At 39.2% G+C, this 21067-nt stretch overlaps 1 protein-coding gene across 1 annotated transcript in view; it reads right to left on the reverse strand.

The window, feature by feature from the left end:
- Nucleotides 1–4072: 4072 nt before the first annotated feature.
- The window catches only part of LOC138749764 (NAD(P) transhydrogenase, mitochondrial-like), a 55349-nt gene continuing 38354 nt past the window's right edge, over nucleotides 4073–21067 (reverse strand). The window contains exons 16-21 of the mRNA XM_069911583.1: nucleotides 19623–19802; nucleotides 16605–16764; nucleotides 14528–14609; nucleotides 12226–12344; nucleotides 9128–9243; nucleotides 4073–4343 (exon numbers count right to left, since the gene is read on the reverse strand). Coding sequence (XP_069767684.1) covers nucleotides 4197–4343; nucleotides 9128–9243; nucleotides 12226–12344; nucleotides 14528–14609; nucleotides 16605–16764; nucleotides 19623–19802 — 804 coding nt within the window. The 3' untranslated portion in view covers nucleotides 4073–4196. The remainder of the gene's footprint in view (nucleotides 4344–9127; nucleotides 9244–12225; nucleotides 12345–14527; nucleotides 14610–16604; nucleotides 16765–19622; nucleotides 19803–21067) is intronic.

Genomic DNA, 21067 nt, shown 5'->3' on the forward strand with positions numbered 1-21067 from the left:
CTTCAGGCAAATCTGCCTTACAGGAGGCAAAAAGAATTTCATGTAAAATTACATTGTTTTTATAACATAACAATAAATTGAGTTTTGAATCATGTTTTAATTCTTTGAAACCTTCTAAAGCGACATATTTCCACTCAAAGCATTCACCTCTCTGTTGCATTTTCAATTTTCTTTTATTTCAATCGTTTATCTGTCAGTCTTTGAGTAGATTAACCCAGCACCCTTAAATGAGCAATCTAGAAACAGTAGATTCAATGCTAAATCAAATGAATAAAAGCAAAGTGGAGGGTCAGATCCTGCTGCACTTACCCGGACCAGGAGCAGATAGATACCTTGCTACCCTTCCATATCTTCAAGTCCAGTAGTGTAGTCTCAATGACAAGCCCCTAGCTGTCACTGTGCAATGAGGCAATACTCTCAACAGTAGGCAAAGCTGAAAATAGTAAGCTTAGTCTCCAATCAAAATTGAACAATTTACAAGAAAAAAAATCACCGGAGTATTCAGACATTTAAATACTGTTAAAAGTGCATGTAAAATAATAAAAACAGAAAAATGCTACAGGAACTCAACAGGTCTTGCATCATCCTTCAGAGAGAAAGATACATAACCAACGTTTCGGGCCTGAGACCTTCTTCGAGGTATAAGCAAAAATTACCTGCCTGGATTTTGCTATTACCTCGAACAAGGGCTCAGGCCTGAAATGTTGATTATGTATCTTTCCCTCATGTGGACGCTGTGAGACCTCCTGAGTTCCTCCAGCATTTGTGTGTTTTTACTACATTCACAGCGACTGTTTCACAGCGACTGCAGATGTTCATGTTTCACAGCATGCAAAATAACATTTTTCACCGTATTTCTGTACATGGGACAATAAACAATTCATATAATTGGAAAAAAATAACAAGTTGAAAAACCAAAAACATTTCTAATAATAAAAAAAATCCTCCTCCTTGTCCTCAAGCTTAGAATTGCCACTGAAAGGAAGTCTCTGATTTTGTGCCCAGATCTAACCTGAAGCAGGAACAAAAAGGTGATTCCCCAGTGAGTGAGTTGCAGTCCATTGAAAGGGAAAGAAAAATTAGATACACAAAACAAGTTTAATTTTTTTGTAAGAAAAAGCTTCAAACTAAAAATACAAAGTAATGGATTCAACACCTATAAAAGTGCAAGTTGGTTCCTGGTAAATAAAGTTCATCACACTTTTAACAATCTATTTTAAATCAAATGGACAAACCCAATGAACACTTTTTAGTAAGTTAAGTGTGCATCCATTATATAAGATGTCCCATGTGCTTTAGTGTTAGTTATCTACTTGAGACACTAAATATCCAAAACTTAGTAATTAAGCTGTGGTGCATTGACACAGCTAGTATTTGCATACATTTGGAGACCAACCTCTGAGGTGTCCTCTATCCTCCACACCATCCTTCAATAATATGTTAATAAAGAAATAGGGAAAACACCTCTCAGCTGAGGCTGTCGTCAATGACAACAGTTTCCATCACCTTCAATGTGACAGCACAGCCTTTGACTGACTGCAGAAATGTTGAAATAGAGACCTCAAACCCGACTAAAATTCATAGTCTACTATGTGGCAGTTATCCTCGATTTTCCAGGTGTTTCTGAGCCTTCAACTACCTTCAACAGGCATTTTAACACACGATAATCCTCCAAACCCATTGGATGGATAAGCCATTCAAAGTCTCCAACACCAAGGTCTTAATCATACTTGCAGTATTCCCACCGACTCCTGGGAATCCCTAACCCATGACCACTCAAGCACTGAAAGAGCATTCAGGGTGGCACTGACAATGGATCAAGCCCATGGATTGGGAGCACACAGAAATCCAGACGAACTGACTAAGAACTGTAATGTCAACACTGAACTGCAACATTTTACTGTAAACTCTGAACCATTTTAGTCTGAAAAAGAGCCAAGTGCAAAATAATTACCCTGGTGAGTCATTGAATTAAATGATTTTCAACAACGTGGACCATCTGCTTGGCTTTGTATGGATGTTGGATTGCATTATCAGTCATATTTAATTGTCCTTTTTAGCCTTTCATTAAATGAAGCTAAACATAATCAGTACTCAATAAAAATTCCTTTGGCTTAAGGCATAATGATGACAGCAAAAAATATTGATGTAGAACTTTTCTGTAATTAGCAATTGCTCATTCACATTGAAAATACAGCATGGAAGCAAATTTTCAAAGTTTGTTCAAGACACCCATTTACAATTAAAATTGATTATTGTTACTTGTTCCAAAAAACAACTTTTAAGCACAAATCTATAATTCTATTTCTTTCAGTTCACTATTCTCACCTTGTTTAGACACTGTCTTCCCTCCCATTTAGTCATGTTTACATTCTACTTATGGAGAACATCATCTTCTCAATTCACTTGTATGGAGGCACCTGCCAAAGTGACAAGATTTCTCCTTCAAATGCCTGCTTAAATCTCTACTTCATAACTTATAATAAATTAACAGCAATATCTTTCTTTTCATAATTTGCATGAAGCTAGTATCAGTTACACCCACAGGAAAACAATAAAAGGTTAAAAACTACGATGTAGTCTGCATAATTCAGCCACTTTCTCAAGTTGCATAAATACAAAAGGCCGTATGATTTAAAAAGCTGTTGTTTAAAATTTTGAACATTCATAAACACAACCCCATGTTTTGACAGACTTACTGATCAATGAATGTCAACCAATGGCTCAGTTGAACTCATTCCTCTCACTCAAGTGCCTGAGGATAATGAGTTCAAATCTCATTCAAGAGACTTGGAGTACAAAAATCTAGGCTGATATTCCAGGGCAGGAGCGAGAGAGAGAGAGAGAGCAGTGCGGAAAAAAGTGCCGACACGCGAACAGTAAGATGATCTCAAATCAATGTTAAAGATCCCGTGGTACTCTCTCATGGGGGAAAGCAAGTGAGCTATCCCTAGAATCCGGGCCAATGTTTAACCCTCAAAATAACATCACTAAATAAAAAAAAGAGCCAGATTATCTGAACATTATCACACTGCTATTTATAGGAGTTGGTTGCAAACATTACAAATGGGTCGATCTTCAAAAGGTACTTCAATGGCATTAAAGCACTGTGGGATCATTTATTAAGATTATTTTCTCATATCTTTGTAAATTAATTTATTTGCCGCATGAAAGTTCTGGCATCTTCTAAAAGGGCACCATCAAATAGACTGGCCACACAATGGATGCTTGCTAATATTAGTGATCATTTCTTTCTGTTGTGCAATTATTGAGCTTCTTGGAATCCTTTATCTTCAGCCTTTCATTTACTGGACCTTCATCACAACTTCTCCTTGAACAAACCAACTATTACAGTAGTTTAGACTAGAATGGACCACCCCCTTGATAAAATTTGGAGGAATTAACTGTCTGTGGTGCCATTTTTCCCCAAGTAAGAGTATAGAGTCTGTGGGGACCATGTCATTAGAGAAAGTTTCCCCATGAAGTATGAAAAGAAAGTATGAAGAGGCATATGGTTTTTTTGGAATTCATTATAGCAGAAATGACCCATTTTCAGGGCTGTTACAGATACTAAAATAGATTATTCTTCTCACTAGGTTGGACAGGTGTCATCTTCCTCATAGCAGAGCAGGTTTGTGGGAACATAGGATCTACTCTATTGTTTACGTTCTAATCCAAAAGATAGAACTCAATTCCAATGTGGATTTCATTCCTGATTGGAGAACTAAAAAATATTTAAAAACAAAACCTTTATTTTCATGTACTCAAAATGCATTCAACCTCATTTTATATCATTACCCCCAGTTTTACCGAAAATGAAACTGAAGTGTTTCGGTAAAAAAAATCCAAAACTGAAAAATTCAAATGAGGAAAATAAGTTCTTGGATACACGCCTAGTTATTCTAGAAATAGCATCTTTGTCCACATCAACCATCAAGTACCTTGCTATAATATGCCAGTATAATTTGTTGATCAGATTGAAAATTAAATCATTGTGACTTGATGCAAGTCCACTGGCCGGAACGTCCTAAAAAAAAAGCGAATAATAAGCAGATAAACTGAATGCAAATAATACAGTAAAATATTTATTTTTATATTTCCCCCGGATTACTTATTTCACTAGTTTCTGTCGTCTTCAAACTACAAATTTCCAGAAAGGAATTGATTTATTCAGTATAATATTTTTGTCCCGATATTTAAGTTTCTATTTCCCGTATCTTGGCCTGCAGAGCATCACATGTCTTCTTTGCATCGCCGAGCAGCATAGAAGTGTTGGGTTTGTAGAAGATGGGATTGTCCACTGCAGCATAGCCAACTCCGAGAGTTCGTTTCATCACGATGACCTGCCGGAAAGTTTCAAATAAAAATACTCTTATGCACAAAAATCCGACACAAAACGTGTTATACACCTTGATCTCCAAGAAAGAGCTGATTTGAGATGTTGGGGACCTGCTGAGCTCCTCCAGCATTCTTGTGTTTTTACCACAATCAGCAGACTTCCAAATTTCATCCCATTTGACTCTTGAACATTTGTAACAGAGCTACAGTTGTTGTCCCAATACTTGTCACTTTATCGGAACTATTTCTATTTGTCATCATCCCCGTAATCCACAGATTCTACTTACAACAAATAATGGAAGAAATGCAAGATGGAGTAGGTTCTCTGATCCATCAATAAGAACATGGTTGATCTTATTGTGGACTCAGCTTCACGTGAACTTGTTCCCTTAACCCTCAGTTCCCCTGTTGTTCAAAAGTCAACCCAGAAAAGGACTAGAAAATTAATAGTGTCTTTTTCTCCCCCCCCCACCAAGAATTATGCAATTGGAAATTGCCTATCTAGAACAGGGCACCTATCAGGCTGTTTCAATTACTACAGAAATTCAACCTGGTTCCACCCTAGAGTAGTCATTCTCTTGACATCATGACATCATTCCCTGCCCAAGGTTCCTTTAAAGTTTTGTAGAGAAATTAGTCTAAGCTCTCTGAGAAGTAACCAAGGCCTTAGTTTATCCTAATGTATGCAATGCCAGGCCCATGACCAATTAGCACACCACTGCAATGTCCATCAAGAGTGTTCTGGGTGTGCAATTACTACGTAATCACTTTGGAAACCAGTTATTTGTATCAACTGAAAGCCAATACAACTTGGGTAATCAACTACTTAACATTATCCCCAACATCTCAAATCAGCTCTTTCTTGGATGTTCAAAATATACACCAACTTCCCATAACATAGTGAGAATCTCATGACTACCACAGGTCAGTCTGTGTTGAGTAGACTCGTGCAACAAACTATTGTTTTCTATTTGGCTCAGACACTGTTGAGAACAGGACAATTGGGTTTATTAGGCTTTTCATCACAAGATTACAACGCCACAGAGGACCGATCGAGCTTTTGCTGAATGATCTTTTTGCTCAAAATGTAATTCAGGACTTAAAACAACAATTGCAAGCACATCCTCAGTCCAGGTAATACACAATGCAGTGAAGCACACTGCTTACGCAGCGCAAGTTCCAGAATACTTCATGCTAAGTATTTCAACATAAAGAACAATAGGGAAGTCAAGAATTCAGAAAATTTTCCACTAATTGTGCTAGACAAGTGTGATAATATTTACAACCTGCTGGAGGCTCCAACTGGTCTTTGATTCAGCTGGAATTTTGGAAGAGAATAAAGTGAAAGAAATAGGTTGGCTGACCCATACCTTTTACACATATTTGTCTGGCCAAAGGTGAAATTCTATCCAAAGCTGTATTAATTTTACTCAGATTACACATCCCTTTGAAATACCCAATGCAAATTCTACAACTTGCCCACAAACGCCTTTGGGGATAGTGGGAAAAGTTTGTAGCAAATTCCAAGAAAAGAGTCATCAATGTAGCTTCATAAAAACTAATTTTCTAAAGATAGCTTGTGTGCCAAAAAAAATGCTCAGGATGAAGGAAAATCATGGCAGATGATAATTTTAATAATGTGACACTGACTGGCGATAAATGATCAATCTTATCATGAAGGTGGCTAATGTCAGAAACTAAATTTGCCACTGGTGCCATCATTAATGCCCTTGAAGTTGCTGGAGTATTTTGGAAGGAGTGTTCTCTTTGTTTCTGCTATGTCCACCTCAAGAATATTTTGCCCTGATGGTAGGTGCCAGATTCCAAAAATAATTCAATTTTCCAGTGTTGGTGCAGGTTTAGGAGGTGCTTGTCTGAGTAATTGAGGCACCTAACTAAATTTTCCCATTGTATTGGGTATTGGCATCTCAGATGTCTGATTATGACCAGATCCCACCGGATATTATGTCAAAAACAATAAAAGTACACACAATTTCCAAGAATCTACCTCAACTGTCATAACACTACTCTATTGATAAAATGATTAAATGCTTTGTTTCTGTAAAATTCATGATCCTGATAATTGGTAAAAGATTTAAATTAAGAAAGACAAAAAATTAAAGTTCACCCAGAGTTACAAAGGGATAAAAATTCTCACATTAAAACACATGTACTTATACTATACACCAACATAATGTTGGAAAGTGGGCTTAGGTTAAGTGTCCTTTTTCAACTCTCAGAGACACAACAGGCGGAATGCTCTCGTGATATAAATGTTCAGGAATTTGTGAAGCATTTTTTTTAAAAACTCACTGCAAGAAAAACGACAGTAAAACCCCCGTTATCCAGAATTCAAGCAACCAAAAAAAAAAAATCAGGGGAAATAAATCACTGAAAAAATCTGGAACTTTAAAATTGACACGCCTGGCCGATAGTTCCACAATCACGCAACATGCATTCTCGAGCAACCGGAAAATTCACTTATCCGGCATCCACCAATCCCCATATATGCTGGATTTTACCGTATCTTTGTTTCTTAAAATTTAAAAATGATTTCTCTTATAGTTATTACCAATAGGATGATAATAAAAACTAAAGAATTATAACATTAATGATGTCCCCATTCCAAAGGGTTTAGATGATGAAACTTTGAAAGAAAATAGGCTGTTAAAGTATGCTCAAAAAGACTCATCAGCTCTCACGTTCTTCAAAACTGGAAAGTGACAAGAGTCTAGGGTCATTTTGTTATATTTTAAAATTAGTTTTGTCAGAATTGCATGGAACCTTTAAAGCATAAAAAAACATTGGAAATGTGAAAACACAATTAACTTTTAATTTTATCAACACAGTTCTGTAATCCCTCAGTTGGCAGGAGATTAAAAAGTCTTTCCAGCTGAAACAAAGTCCATACAGTTTCAGATCTCTCATGCCATTAAGCTTTGAGTCATTCACTGAAAAACAACAGCTTTTGATCTGGGAAGCAAATTTCACCTGCACCCCAGCACACTTTTCAGATGTGAGTTTACACTTGAACAAGCGAATCACACACATACATAAAACTCTATTTCGGATTCTTAATCTGTCGATCTAAATATTTCAAGAGTTGGGGTGTGATTGTTCCTTGGTGATGTGGGAAGAAGATAAAAAATAGGAGCAGGAGTCAGTCATCTGGCCCATCAAGCCTGCTCTGCCATTCCACGCGATGATGACTGATCTGATTGATGATCGGCTCATCTCCACCAACCTGCCTTTTCCCCATATCCCTTAACTCCCCTACTTTGTAAAAATCTATCCAATCTTGTCTTAAATATATTTACTGAGGTCGCCTCCACTGCTTCAATGGGCAGTGAATTCCACAGATTCCCCACCCTCTAAGAAAAGCAGAATCTCACCTCCATCCTAAGTCTATGCTACACTGAATCTTGACACGCTGGCCCCGAGTTCTAGAAGGAAGAACTTTCCTAACATTCAGTGGGTGTTCTTTAGTTTTGTATTTGACCTTTCCACTAGGGTAGCTTGGGTCTGTGGGTAGCAGCTGTGAATGAAGCTCAGTTGACGTGTCCAGGCACCTGAGAATTATGTACACCTGAACTTCAATGAGGGAATAAGTAAAACAAAACTCCAGAGTGGAAAAGTTGCTTGGACTTTGTAAACTTTAATGATGTTGAAGCAATCATGCTTCATCTTAGCCCCAAGAGGGAACTGACAACAGTTTCTGGAAATATGCCAATACCCAATACAACGGGAAAATTTAGTTAGGTGCCTCAATTACTCAGACAAGCACGTCCCAAACCTGCACCAACACAAAATGCAGCACACAAATCTGGTTTGTTGTCTCGCGAGTCTTAATTCATTGCGAGTGGTTGAACAGCCAACTTGATGATGCCGCTTAATGGTGATGCCTCACAGCAAGCAATGAGCAATGGCATTTTCTTCCTCATTGTAAAGTTCAGGCCAGTGGCCATATACCCATATGATCTTTTCTACCAGAACACAAAGAGCCGGCTTCCTTGCAAGTCCCAAGCATTCCTTTCACTTCTACCAAAACCAAAATGAATTGTTGGCAATAAACAACAGATTCAGTCAAGCATTTTGGGTTTCTTTTTGAAAACCTGCATCAAAATATTTGGTTCAGAACCTCAAATCACAGTTCTAAATATTAACTCTCTACTTCATGTCTTAAAGGGCAAGGATTAAGGACACCATCTTGTTCTATACCAGTGGTTTTCAAACTTCTTCTTTCCACTCACATACCACGTAATCTATGTGCCATAGGCACTCTGTGATTAGTAAGGGATTACTTAAGGTGGTATGTGAGTAGGGAAAAAGGCTGAGAATCACTGCTCTGGACCCAATTATTACTCAAATATTTTGCTTGAGAAAAATTGTCGTCGGCCCATTTCCTTTGGAGTTATGAAACCGTGCACATAACGAGTCAAGTAGGTACGATTAAAATAGTGGTTTTCAAACTTTTCTTTGCTCCCAGTCCTACACCAAACATGATTTTAACATCATTCCCAAAAATAAATCCTAGCTTCCCCAAAATATACGTACACTTCATTGGAATTGCCTGGCACTTCCGCAGGAAATATTGTGCATGGATTAAATTTATGGTTGGCACAGGAATCCAAACTTCCTTTTATATTGTTCCAAACCAACCTATATAATAAATCAGATAGCTCACAAAGTACTTATTTGAATAGGATGAATGAGAAGCCCCTGAAATTCCATCTCAGTGCTGCTGGAAACATCATTCCAATCGAAAAGGTACTTCAACATTTCTGCTCACCTGTTTCGATTTCCACACCTCCAAAACAGGCATGCCGGCAATTATCGAATTTGGATCTTCCTGTGACGCTGAATTCACAGTGTCATTGGCACCGATTACCAGAACTAAATCAGTTTCTAGGAAATATAAAAAGAGTTTGACATTATCATTCTGTCATTGAAGTTATTTATCATGTTGTAATCTGAAACCCACTTGTTCCACAAAAGGTCAGACTTGAGTACTTACAAAGATCAAGTATCTGTACATGTGTTATGTCTGGATGTGCGTTTGCAAGTTTTTTGCAAACGCTGTTTCGTCAGGTTGCTCTTCAGGTGATCATTTAAACATGCTTCTATCATAATCAATACCAAAGAAGAGACCATGTGGAATCAAAAATGAATCAATCACATTGAATCCACCTCCACCAATTTTAAATCTAGAAATAGTAATATAATCCAGTAACCATTCCATGTAGAAGAAAGATGAAAGCCATCAAGGCAGCATTTAATCCAGTATAGCATCAAGAGCCTTAGTAAAAAAAAACTGAGATCAAAAGGAGTTCATTAGAAGACTCTTCAGTAACTGGATTCAGACTGGATGCAAAGGAAGATGACTGTTATCAAAGCCCAAGAATATCACTATAGAAATTGTTCAAAGATTCTTGCAAAACAAAAAAAAGTTCTTTCATTAACAACCTGCACACAAGTCATAAATTGAGGAGTCATTCTATTCACTGGCAATCTGAAATCACTCATTTATTTCACAACTCTCCAGATAACAAAGCAGCTCATACCAGCCCACAAGGTTTGGCTGACAAATGACAGGCAAAATTTGTGGGGCCAAATTTCCATTCATCAGCAAATTTCACTTTTGTAATGTTTACCTGAATCCTAGATGGTCACAGCTTGCGAGAGTACTCAGGAAGCTCAACACCATCCAGGATTCAATCGATAAATGTCAGTTCAGGTAATGCTATTTAAACTGCACCTCCCTCACAATGGATACCAACATTTCCTGTGAATATCACATTTACAAATACCCCTCCCATACACACCACATACTGATTAGAATGTATATTATTAACCCTTCATTGTGTCTGGATAAATACTCTGAAATTTCTGGATCCTACTGTTGAAGCCCAATCACTCCAAGCATTGGAGTGCATCTAGGCAATTAGCATTTGAAATCCTTGTTTCATAAACAGGGATTTCTTCCAACTAATCATTCATCCAAAGGATTTGTATTCTGTTACCTTCACTGTGCACAAGAATCTGTTTCCATTATTCCCTGTGGCCACTGTCCTGTCTGACACAGACCATTCAGGGTCCTATTATTAATCCTATTTTAACCCCCTCTCTTTGCACACAGCACCTCCAAAATGCCAGCACTGTGCAAGAATTTTCAAGTAAGCATTAAACAAATCCATGTTCTACCTATTATTGGGGAAAGCAAGGTGGGAAGCAGTGAGGTTATGGATTCTCTTGTTCCACATCGTCTCTCAAGGAGTACACACCTTCGTCCACTGCAATGACCACACGTCCCAATTCATCCACGGCTCAAGCACTTGGTCACTTTCAGTTCCAGCTATTCAAATAAACTGTTTTGTTCTTCTCTTTCCCTCCCCCCCCTCACTCTTTTTCAATCAGTTAATCATTTAGTAGTGACAGATTAACAGATTTTTCAGACCAATCAATGTCCTTTCTATTAATAACAAAACAAGTTTTTAATTAACTTTTAAGAAGTTAATGTGACCATAAATCGTCCTTGTCTCACCTGGGAAATCCTCGTTGATCTCATCCATTTCTAAAACAACGTCATAAGGTACTAAGCAGTTGAAAGGGAGTCCAGGAATTGCAGAGGAGGTGGAAGAGCAGGGAATCTGGTCGAGGGTGAGCCATGTGTTGAACCATTGTGACTACCAAATTGTTAGCTGGTCTATTGCTGGAGTTGCATCACATTTCAGAGCTCTACAGTACAAGCTTTTCCTGTCCATGCTGCACAAATGCCACCCTTATCAGACCTTAGCTGGACATATTAAGTGTTAATTTCCACCACAAATCCATCAGGGCAGATTCCCTGCGACACAAGTAGTATAATTCTCCAACTGAAGTAACTGGTAGGAGGCCAGCTCCTGGGTTTCTGCTGAAGCCACTCAGAAATTGCCGCTTGCTTGAGAATGATACAAGTTAAACGTGCTTTCTGGTCTTTCCTTCCTCTTCCCAGAAGGAAGCAATTTTCCTCAGCTCAGAGCCTTTTTAGAAATCTTTAGGTGGAAACTCACTGTCTACATGCAATTCCATATCAACAAATGTACGTACTTCGAGTTTATGATGGTTTTGTTTGATTGATTTTTCTGCATTCATAAAACTGGAGGCACACAAAAACCCTGTCATAAATAATAAATAAAATGTTTCTATTTAAACCTTTCACAACATTATGGATCACTGCCTTTAACATGCCTGCTGTTTACACCGACTGTCAAAAAAATGTACCGCTGTGCTTATATTCATCCAAAATGAAACTTTTATGTCTCTGTTGCCATCACCCCGCTTAGTGAATAGCTTAAAATTGCAGATAATGTTTTAACTGATATCTAATTACCTAAGAATGAGACATCAAAATACACTGCATCCTCTATTTTTAGAACAAATGCATTGGATTATTTGTATTCAAAATGCAGACACAAAGAAGGAAAGTTATATCAGAGACACACAAGAGACCTGCAGACGTAGGAATCGGGAGCAACAAATAAATCTGGAGGAACTTATTCAGCAGTATCTGTCGAGAAAAATAATTGTTCATGCTTTGGGCCAGAACTCTTCATCTGAAAATTTACAGTCCTTTAGTACATCTATTGTGAAGTGATCATGTGTGCTCTGAGTTCCACTAACTTCAACAATGAACAGGCAGGAATTCAAACAGAAGCACACCACTTTCTGCAGAAGTCTGCAACATGCAATTCATGATTTAAAAAAATACCAAATATTTTCACTCGTAATACATTTTGGTTAAGCTCTTTTATTGTCACCATGTATGCAAAACAAATCAACAACTTAAAAGTTTGTTTTCTCTGAATGGGGAGAAGTGACACCTGTGAACTGAAATCGTCCTTGTCTCACCTGGGAAATCCTCGTTGATCTCATCCATTTCTAAAACAACGTCATAAGGTACACCAGCTTCTGCCAAAAGGACGTTGAGTTGACCAGGCATTCGACCAGCAACAGGATGTATTCCAAATCTGCAAATTTTAATTCAATCACTGTGGCAACTTCAGATTTATTTATTGTCAGAGTACATGCATGACATCACAAACAACACGGAGATTCCTTTTTCCTGCGGGCACAGCAGAATTACCACTAATTTGTAGTGCAAAAAAATGCACACAGTGTAAACAAATAAAAGAACTGTAAACAGATAACAAATGTAAACAAACTGACTGTGCAATACAGAGCGAACAAAGAAAATAGATTAAGAGCGCAAGCAAGATCCTTAAATGAGTCTCTGATTGACTCGATACCTATTAACCCAATAACTGTAACAAAGCCTTTGTTATATTTCTTTCCCCACAGATCAAATTGCACCATGGTCAAAAAGAAGGGTCTGGAAGGTTAAGCTGGGCTCAATCACAACGGAAAGTTCTCACACAGAGAGATTAAGGAGAATGGGACTTTATTCATTGGAATGTAGACGACTGAGAGGGGACTTGATGTAGGTATTTAAAATTATGAAAGGAATAGATAGACTTGACATAAACAGGTTCTTTCCCCTGAGGGCAGGGAAAGTTGGAACAAGAGGGCATGAGTTAAGGGTAAGAGGGCAAAACTTTAGGAGAAATATTAGAGGATGCTTCTTCACTCAGAGAGTAGTGGTAGAATGGAATGTTCTTCCGAAGGAGATAATTGCGGCAGGGTCCCTTCTGTCATTTAAGAGAAGGTTGGATGTGTACATGGAGGTGAGGGGGTTGGAGGGATATTGGGGGAGAGCGAGAGGATTGAGCTAGTGGAGTTGTTCTAGTGAACGGCTGCGGACTCGAAAGGCCGACATGGCCTGTTTCTGCTCTGTAAATGGTTATGTGGTTATATGGAATGATTTGCTGGCACTGTTCCCTCTAAGCTGTGTGCAAGCACATTTTGCAACCAGTGCACAAAGGAAATTAATGTGCACACAAACTAAACAAAGTAAGTTCAAAGTATAGAATAAAACCTTAAATATGTTACTTCGTAGAATGCAGGCATACTTGTATTATATTAAAACATGCCAATACAGTTTTATTAGTCATGAGAGATCGGCTGTGCCAAAATGTTCTTGGAACAATTTCAAGTTTACATTTGCAGAAGCATTCAGTATGCAAATGCTTTTGTCACAGGAAAAAAAAAGGTTACAATGTAAGATTTTTAAGCACACTGACAACAAAAAGATTAGAGGGAACATTTCTTGCTGAGCCATTTCAGAGAAATGTTGGTCATAACTTATGCCATGGCAGAGATTAGCTTCTCCATTCACAGTGCACACTCATGCGCCGCTTAACGTCCATGATATTCTGTGAAATTTGGTTGATGTGTAATACCTTATTATATATTAATGAGAGGTGATTAGAAATGGCATGAGTGCCAGGGTAATTAAACCATTCTGTGACAGCAACATTTGGTGCTGTGGTATTCCTGCATTAGAATAAATGTTGTAGCACATTTTCACCTGCTGGGGCACAGCTTCGAACATCATTAATTTTGTCTTGGAACATGGTGCCTGGAGAAATGGAATCGGGCTCATTTTTAGCAACACTTTTGCTGGATGCCCGGAGGTTCTTCAGTCTTGTGGCAGCAGTTCTGTCAGCATACATGATAAGAAGCATTTTGCAGTAATGACAAACAGTGACTGTGACTGAAAGGATCACTGAGCAAGTTTAATTCAAGAGGTACGTTTGCTATGTTCCGTTCTCCGATCGGGATTTCTGAACGGACATATATGCGGTCGGACGTTGCCCAAATGGATCTTATGCGGCACATGACTGTATTGGTATCGATGGTTATAAACTATACAGACCTTATGAAAGTATTTGACTTCACCAGATTTACCTCCAAACTTGTTTGTTTTCTGAACATAAGATGCTACAAATTGTGCCCCCTTCGTTACTGCTCTTTATCCACTTTACATGGACGTTCACTTTTAACAAAGATCCATAGGTCTATGTTTTTCAGATTACACACATGTAGACACACTATTGTTTCTTAACTAATCGAACAGTAGATACTCGTTTAAGCTGTTGCAACTTTCACTGAAGGGCAATGGACATCTTGGTTCAGCATATAAACAGAGATTCCAAAGATAATTTGACAATTTATGGCAGCCGATAATGGCCATTCACTAAATCAATTTTCTATCTACAATTAAAAGCACGATGGGACAAAAGCAAAATCTTACCTGACCTTCTTCCCAAGTTCAATAAGCATTTTCACCATATCAGCAATTGGATATTGAGCCTTTGCAGCACACAAGCCCCAACCTGCATTTTAGAACAAACATTTGTTTCTGAATTAAACTATTTCCCATTTATTTTTATTTAAAATCTTTGACAGCAAATATTTCACTTCTGACACGTTTGTCTGGGTTTGAAAGACAATAACCCCACCCCCCCCCCGCCGATAACCAGCATCTTCAGGGATTGTTAGATGGCAGAGAAGCGAATTTACTGATGGCTTGAGACTCCATGTTGTGTGATTGGAGAACTAACCGCTAGGGCGGTGCCAATATTACCCATTTATTTTCCATAATTTTTTCCTGGCCACTCGAGGCTGCCAGTGTTTGAATTCTGGATAATAGGGATTTTACTGTGAAAGAGTTTGTTCCTGGAAGCGTATTACCAAAATGATGGGGGTACAGAAGTAGGCCCCTGGCCCAAGAAATTTGTTCCACCATTTGACAAGGTATCTGATCTGATTGTAACCCAAGCCCTATAACCTTTCACTTGTCACTGAATATTTCTGTATTGATTCTACTGCCATTTGAGAAAGAAAGTTCCAGAGACCCAACCCCCATAAGAAAATTTTCCATCATTTCTGTAAAAATGAGGGGGGAGGGGAGATAGTTTCCAATTAATAAAAATAAAACAGTGATCTTCAAATTCTAGCTGCCTCTCCACATTCACCCAGTCAAACCCCCTTAGGAATGTAGATGCAGACATGAAACTTTGGATTACATGATTTGCAGTGTTCGTTGCTGTCTGCAAATTCATACAAACGTACAAATCAAGAGCAGGAAAAGACCACTCAACCCCTTAAGTCTCTCTACTAATTAATAAGATCAGGGGTCATCTGATGCATCCTGAATCAGAACTAATAATCATGCCAGACATAGGCTTCATATACAAAGTTAAAGCAACTTTTACATTTGCCCATTTAAGAGGTGCACTGCTCGGTCTGTTAACTTCACAAAAATGGAAACTTGCTTCCTGCCTCTTTATCAAAATGTATTTAAGACATTGTTCTTATATTTCATAGGAGATATTAACTACACTGGCCATAGGCAGTCAAGCCTTGTTTGAGGCTTAAATACATTTAAAGATGTGAAAATTATAAATATGTGCCAAACTCTGGCACTCCTTTTCCCCAACATTGTCAATTTCTATTTTTAATCCTTAATTTGGCACCTATCAAAGTTTCTTTCATTGTCATGTAATGATATATAAAAATATAAGCGGCCAACTTTTGTCAAACATAGAGTCGCCGTGAGCATTGCCCAGTGGCCCTACGCTTTCTTATTTATTTCACTATCTACAAAAATGATTCACATGAATTTACAATCCATGGGTCTGAGATTATCAGTTCACACATCCAGCAAATTGTCAAATAAAATATCACTGCAATTAAAAAGCAAGATTACCTAATGGTAGATGGAGGCTATTCATGTTCAATTTTTAATAACAAATTAAGGCTCAAATTTTTTACAAAAAAATAATTTCAGTAAAAGGGTCATGCATGTACATGTTAAAATTCTTCTGCTCATTATCTAATTTGTGTCCCTGGTTACCAACCTTTCTGCCAGTGAAAACAGATTTCCTCAATTTCCTCAACCCTTCATAATTTTGACATCTAATCAAAGAACATTTTGCACATTTCTTCTCCATTGAGTCTGGGGATTTAGTATGGTTATGTAATGGCATAAATGTTTAAATTAAAATTCTAAATGCTGATTATATGACATTTATCATACTTACCTTTTCCCCTCAATAATCACCAGACATTATTATAGAAATGTTATCTCTAACTGGAGAGATGCTATTTCTCGATTACCAGCACTTGGCTCGAAATGCCATTAAAAGAAAAAAAAATTAACCAAATCGTGCATTTAAAAATTGATTAATAAGTACATTTCTGGTCATGATAAATGTGTCTGTTATAGATCATTGTTTCCAGATGTGAACGCTTAAGAAATTAATATATTTTCCAAGTTTCAGAGGTTTAAAACCGAACAACAAACCTGGGTTTTCAGGAACTCTTACCTGGGGTAATAATGATTGAGTTGGCTTCTTTGATCATTTCAATAGCCTGATCCACATTAACTTCAGTGTGAGTTCCTACAATTTCCATGGGCTTTCCTGTGCCAGTGGATGATGTCCCATAGCCACCCAAGATAACATTGGGTAATGAACGATTCATAGCCTGCAAAGTAAAACAACCAAGTTGTGTGAGCAGAAAGGACGCATGAGACTTTTAATATTCCTAGCTACATACAAATATATTAGGTATAGTTGAGAACACTAAAGAGAGAAACAGAAGACATTTCACCGCTCCTGCTGACTTTGCCATTCTGTAAGATCATGGTTTATTTTTGCCTCAGCAACACTTTCCTGCACTAAGCCCAATTCCCTTTCGATTAATCAGTCTGGAATAGAACCAGCAAGTGAGCCCCCATTGCCCGCTAGGAGAAAGAAAATCAAATATTTACTATACTCTGGGTGAAGAAATTTCTTCCCATCTCAGTCATGAATGAACGGTCATTGTTTTGCAAATGTATCCATTGATTCTAGGTACCTCAGGCACAGAACATATCAATCCTCTATCTATTCAAACTCCACAAGGAATTTGAATGCCATTCATGAATTACCTCATCCTTCTAAATTCTCTACAGACAATAGGCCTATGTCTGCTTGATGCCTCCTTAGGCTCTTTCATGCACGGAAAATGCCAATCTGTAAAGGCAGAGGTTCTTCGCCTTTACAGCTAAAGACTTAACTTCTTGAATGTGCTGTGGCCGGCTCCGAGGTGCCGATTCCAACCCTTCTCAGGGAAGGATAATCGGCAGACCGCGTCTGAGCTGCAAGCGGCTGGTTAGGGGCGGGCTGATGATGGCGTCAGCCTGCGACCCATCTCCCCACTCACCTCTCTCCCTCCAAGGTAGGGCGATGGGCTGGAGCCGTCGGGGCAGCGGGAACCCTCGGGGCTGGTGGGGCAGCGGGGGCAGCTGGTGAGGGCTGAAACAACCACACTGGGCCACTTCGGCCTTCAGGGTCATTCTCTGTGGCTCAAAACGCATAGAGAACCATAGAGTGGTAGCAGCTGCATGGGGGATTATGGGTAGGGAAGATGGCTATTGTACTGCCGCGTTTATATGACAGGTGGCGCTACGGCACGTCACGCCGCCTCCATCAGTTCCGGAGGGCACTATGAGGCGCCTCTGGATATGAATGGGACGCTGGAACAGCCTTTTAGGGCTGCTGTCTGAAAGGTAAATTTTAAATTTTAGATCCGCTCTTGTAGCCGGCCTCCAAGCGGAGGTCTGACATGAAATGGCCTCTTGTTTAACAAATCCTACACCCAGCCTCAGAATCAATCTAGCAACGGAAAATAAAATAAAATTGCAGGTGCTGGAACAGAAACAAAAGAACTTGGCCAATCAAATGGCAGCAGTGGGAAAAGACACCAGTTAACCTTTTGGGTCAGAGACCCTTCCTCTGAATTGGGGAAAGACTGGATGGCTGACAGTATTCGTGGCAGAGCTAGCGAGAAAAAGTGAAGGAATCTTTCCCAAGGAAGTGTCCCACAACTCTGCTTTGATAACTTTAACAGTCAATTATGCCCCCATTTCTGAGGGAACTTCTAAATTTGAATGCCTTTCATGAATTACCTCTCATCCTTCTAAATTCTCTACAGACAAATTAAATAAATTTAATTTCTCTTTCCGTGGACACTTTACTGCATTCTTCTTATCACAAGTTATCACCTTAGTTGGATACAGAGACAGTTTCACCAGGTGTCTATATCATTGCAGTGAGAGGAGTTGAGTCTTGGACTCAAATATTTACCAATAGGATTACTCACCTCTATTTTTACCAATTGCATGTTGTACTCGCACATTAATTCGGAGCAATTTGCCTCCAAACATCAAGATCCCACCTTTCAATGATTTCTCTCATCCGCATCCTTTCTGTCGATTGTCAACAGTTGAAGCAGGAGCACCGTCCGATGGCATCTTACCATCAACAGCCTTGCCCAAACTGAAAATAATCTGCTCATTCCTACTCTTGTTTATCTTTCCATGAACTTATCTTCAATTCAAGCTAATATAATACATCCCACTTTACTTTTTTGTTAAATAACCTCACTGAATGTCGCACATCAATTGGGGCCTTTATTTATTTTGCTAGTTAGAAAGTGATAAAAGGTTTTGTTTAATTTTCCCAATGCTATTATTATTTTCCAAGTGCTCTGTTAATCAATTCTTTAATTCAGTTCAACATTCCCCCCCCCCCCTCCACTAGCAATGCCAGGCTAACTGATTTGTGGTTCCCCTCTTTATAAAACCTTGGAACATTACAATGGTGAACTCCATTGTGATTTCTTTCAATATCTTGGGATGCAAGTCATCAGATCCTGAAATCGTGTTGGGTTTCAGTCCAATTAACTTTACCAATGTTCTTTAAAATCAAATGTTAATTTCTTTAAGCTCCTCATTCATGTTCTCCACTCTTTCTAGTTGGGGTTTGTTTTCTTCACACAAAAGACAAAAAAAAAATCAGCTTACGATTGGTGTCTTCAAAATAGTGATGTTCATAGCTTCGCATTCTAACCAACTTTTTAAACTCTCTAATGCTCAAGGTTTAAAAAAACACAACTACACAGTGAAGGATTCCCCTTTTCAGAAGATTATTCCAAGTGCTTCCATATTCCCTGATCAAAATTGTTGAAATTCAGCCCAGTGACAAATGGATCTTAAAAGCTTCAGGGACATCTTTAGACATTCCAGTACTGCAGTCAGTACCAGTGTTTTGCGTCAACTTAAGGCATCAATATTGAACAATTTCATTAAATATACATTAGGTTATCCAGAAGTTGTAAAATTCCACCTGCCCAAGGAAACCGTCTACAAGATGGAGTTTGAAAACCTGATTTTTGATTCAAAATTGAAATCTTTTAAATATCACCTCTGTTCAAGGACTCTATGAATCATTTCAGACCCATATTTGCAATGCCCAAAACCCAAAATATTAATAAAAAGCCTTGGGATTATAAACACTTACCACACACATGATGTAGGACAGAATAGCACCAGAAGATCCAATTAGAGCACCAACAATTGTCATCAAATTGTTGTCCAAGAGAAAACCTTCTGCACACAATGCCCAACCAGAATAACTGTTTAACACAGTAATTACAACAGGCATATCAGCTCCACCAATGGCTGCTGTTAGAGTCACACCCTAGACACAAAATAGGATTCAGAAATAATTATAATGGCAATATACAGTATATCACTATTGTCAGTTTAGAAAATACAGGTGCTTAACTTTCTATCTAGAATCAGCAGGACCAGACACCAGCCATTGTTCGGAATCTTCCAATTTTGGAATAATTTTTATTCTGGTCCCTTTAAGGAAATACTTCAAACCTCGCCCCTGCCCTTCCACCCCCTCTCCTGTCACGCCCCTTGCCCACTCCAGACGTGTTGCCATCCCCCCTCCCCCCCCCCCCCAGGGCCGGTGCACCCTTGGCCAGACTGAGCGTGAAGGGGTGCTTGACATGTGCTGTACAACAGGCTCTTGACCAGTGCGTCGGTCAGGTGGAGGTCGGAGGTGACAGGTGGCCTGGGGGGCTCAGCCATAAAGGTGGTCGGCGTCGGCTGCTTGGAGCCAGCGGCCAAGCAGGACGAAAGGCCGTACAAGAGCTGCAGATCTGCAGGAAGAGCAGGACATCGAGGCAGTGGCGGCGAGATCGGGTGGCTTTAGGGCACTCCAAGCTTGTTGGGCCAGCTCTCAGGCATACCCTTGCAGCGCATCACTGTCCATTGAACAACCCCATCTAACTCTCGACGTGGCAGCAGGGGTGCAGTGCTGCCAAGCCTGGGGTATATGGAGGGCTGCACCAGATCGCGGTGATGGCTCAATGCAGGAACAATGGCCATCTTCGTTACCCATAATCCCCCAAACAGCTGGAACCCTTCTGCCAGCACCACAGCGGTTCCAGCTGCGTGGGTGATTATGGGTAAGGAAGACGGCCATTGATCCTGCATTGAGCTAGCCACTGCCTGCTTCTCTCCCAATAGGTGCTCAAGCTGAGTGTCACTTTTCCACCAAAGGTAAGAAAGGGTGCCCACGGGGACTGGGGAGGGGGGGGGGGGCCTTCCTCTGAAAACAGAGAATTTATTACGAGAAATTAACGTTACTTATGTGTAATGTCATCTACCGAGAAAAGTGCCGGTTTTTGAGGATTGCTGGTTTTCGGAATTCCGCATAAAATGTTAGGCACCTGTAGTCTTCATTTCTAGGACCTGCGCTAGAACAACGACTAGCATTGAATAAACGACAAGAAAAACAAAAATGTGACTTGATATGTCCTCTATTAAGAAATTTAAAAATGTTAGTATGTTGTATTTAAATACAAGCAAATCTATTTGATACACATTTTCAGAACTTATAGTTGTTCATCCTTCTGGAAAGTTAATCCCACCAGCCTGAACCCAATGACT

Source organism: Narcine bancroftii, chromosome 14, assembly GCF_036971445.1.
Source record: "Narcine bancroftii isolate sNarBan1 chromosome 14, sNarBan1.hap1, whole genome shotgun sequence".
Classification (NCBI taxonomy): domain Eukaryota; kingdom Metazoa; phylum Chordata; class Chondrichthyes; order Torpediniformes; family Narcinidae; genus Narcine; species Narcine bancroftii.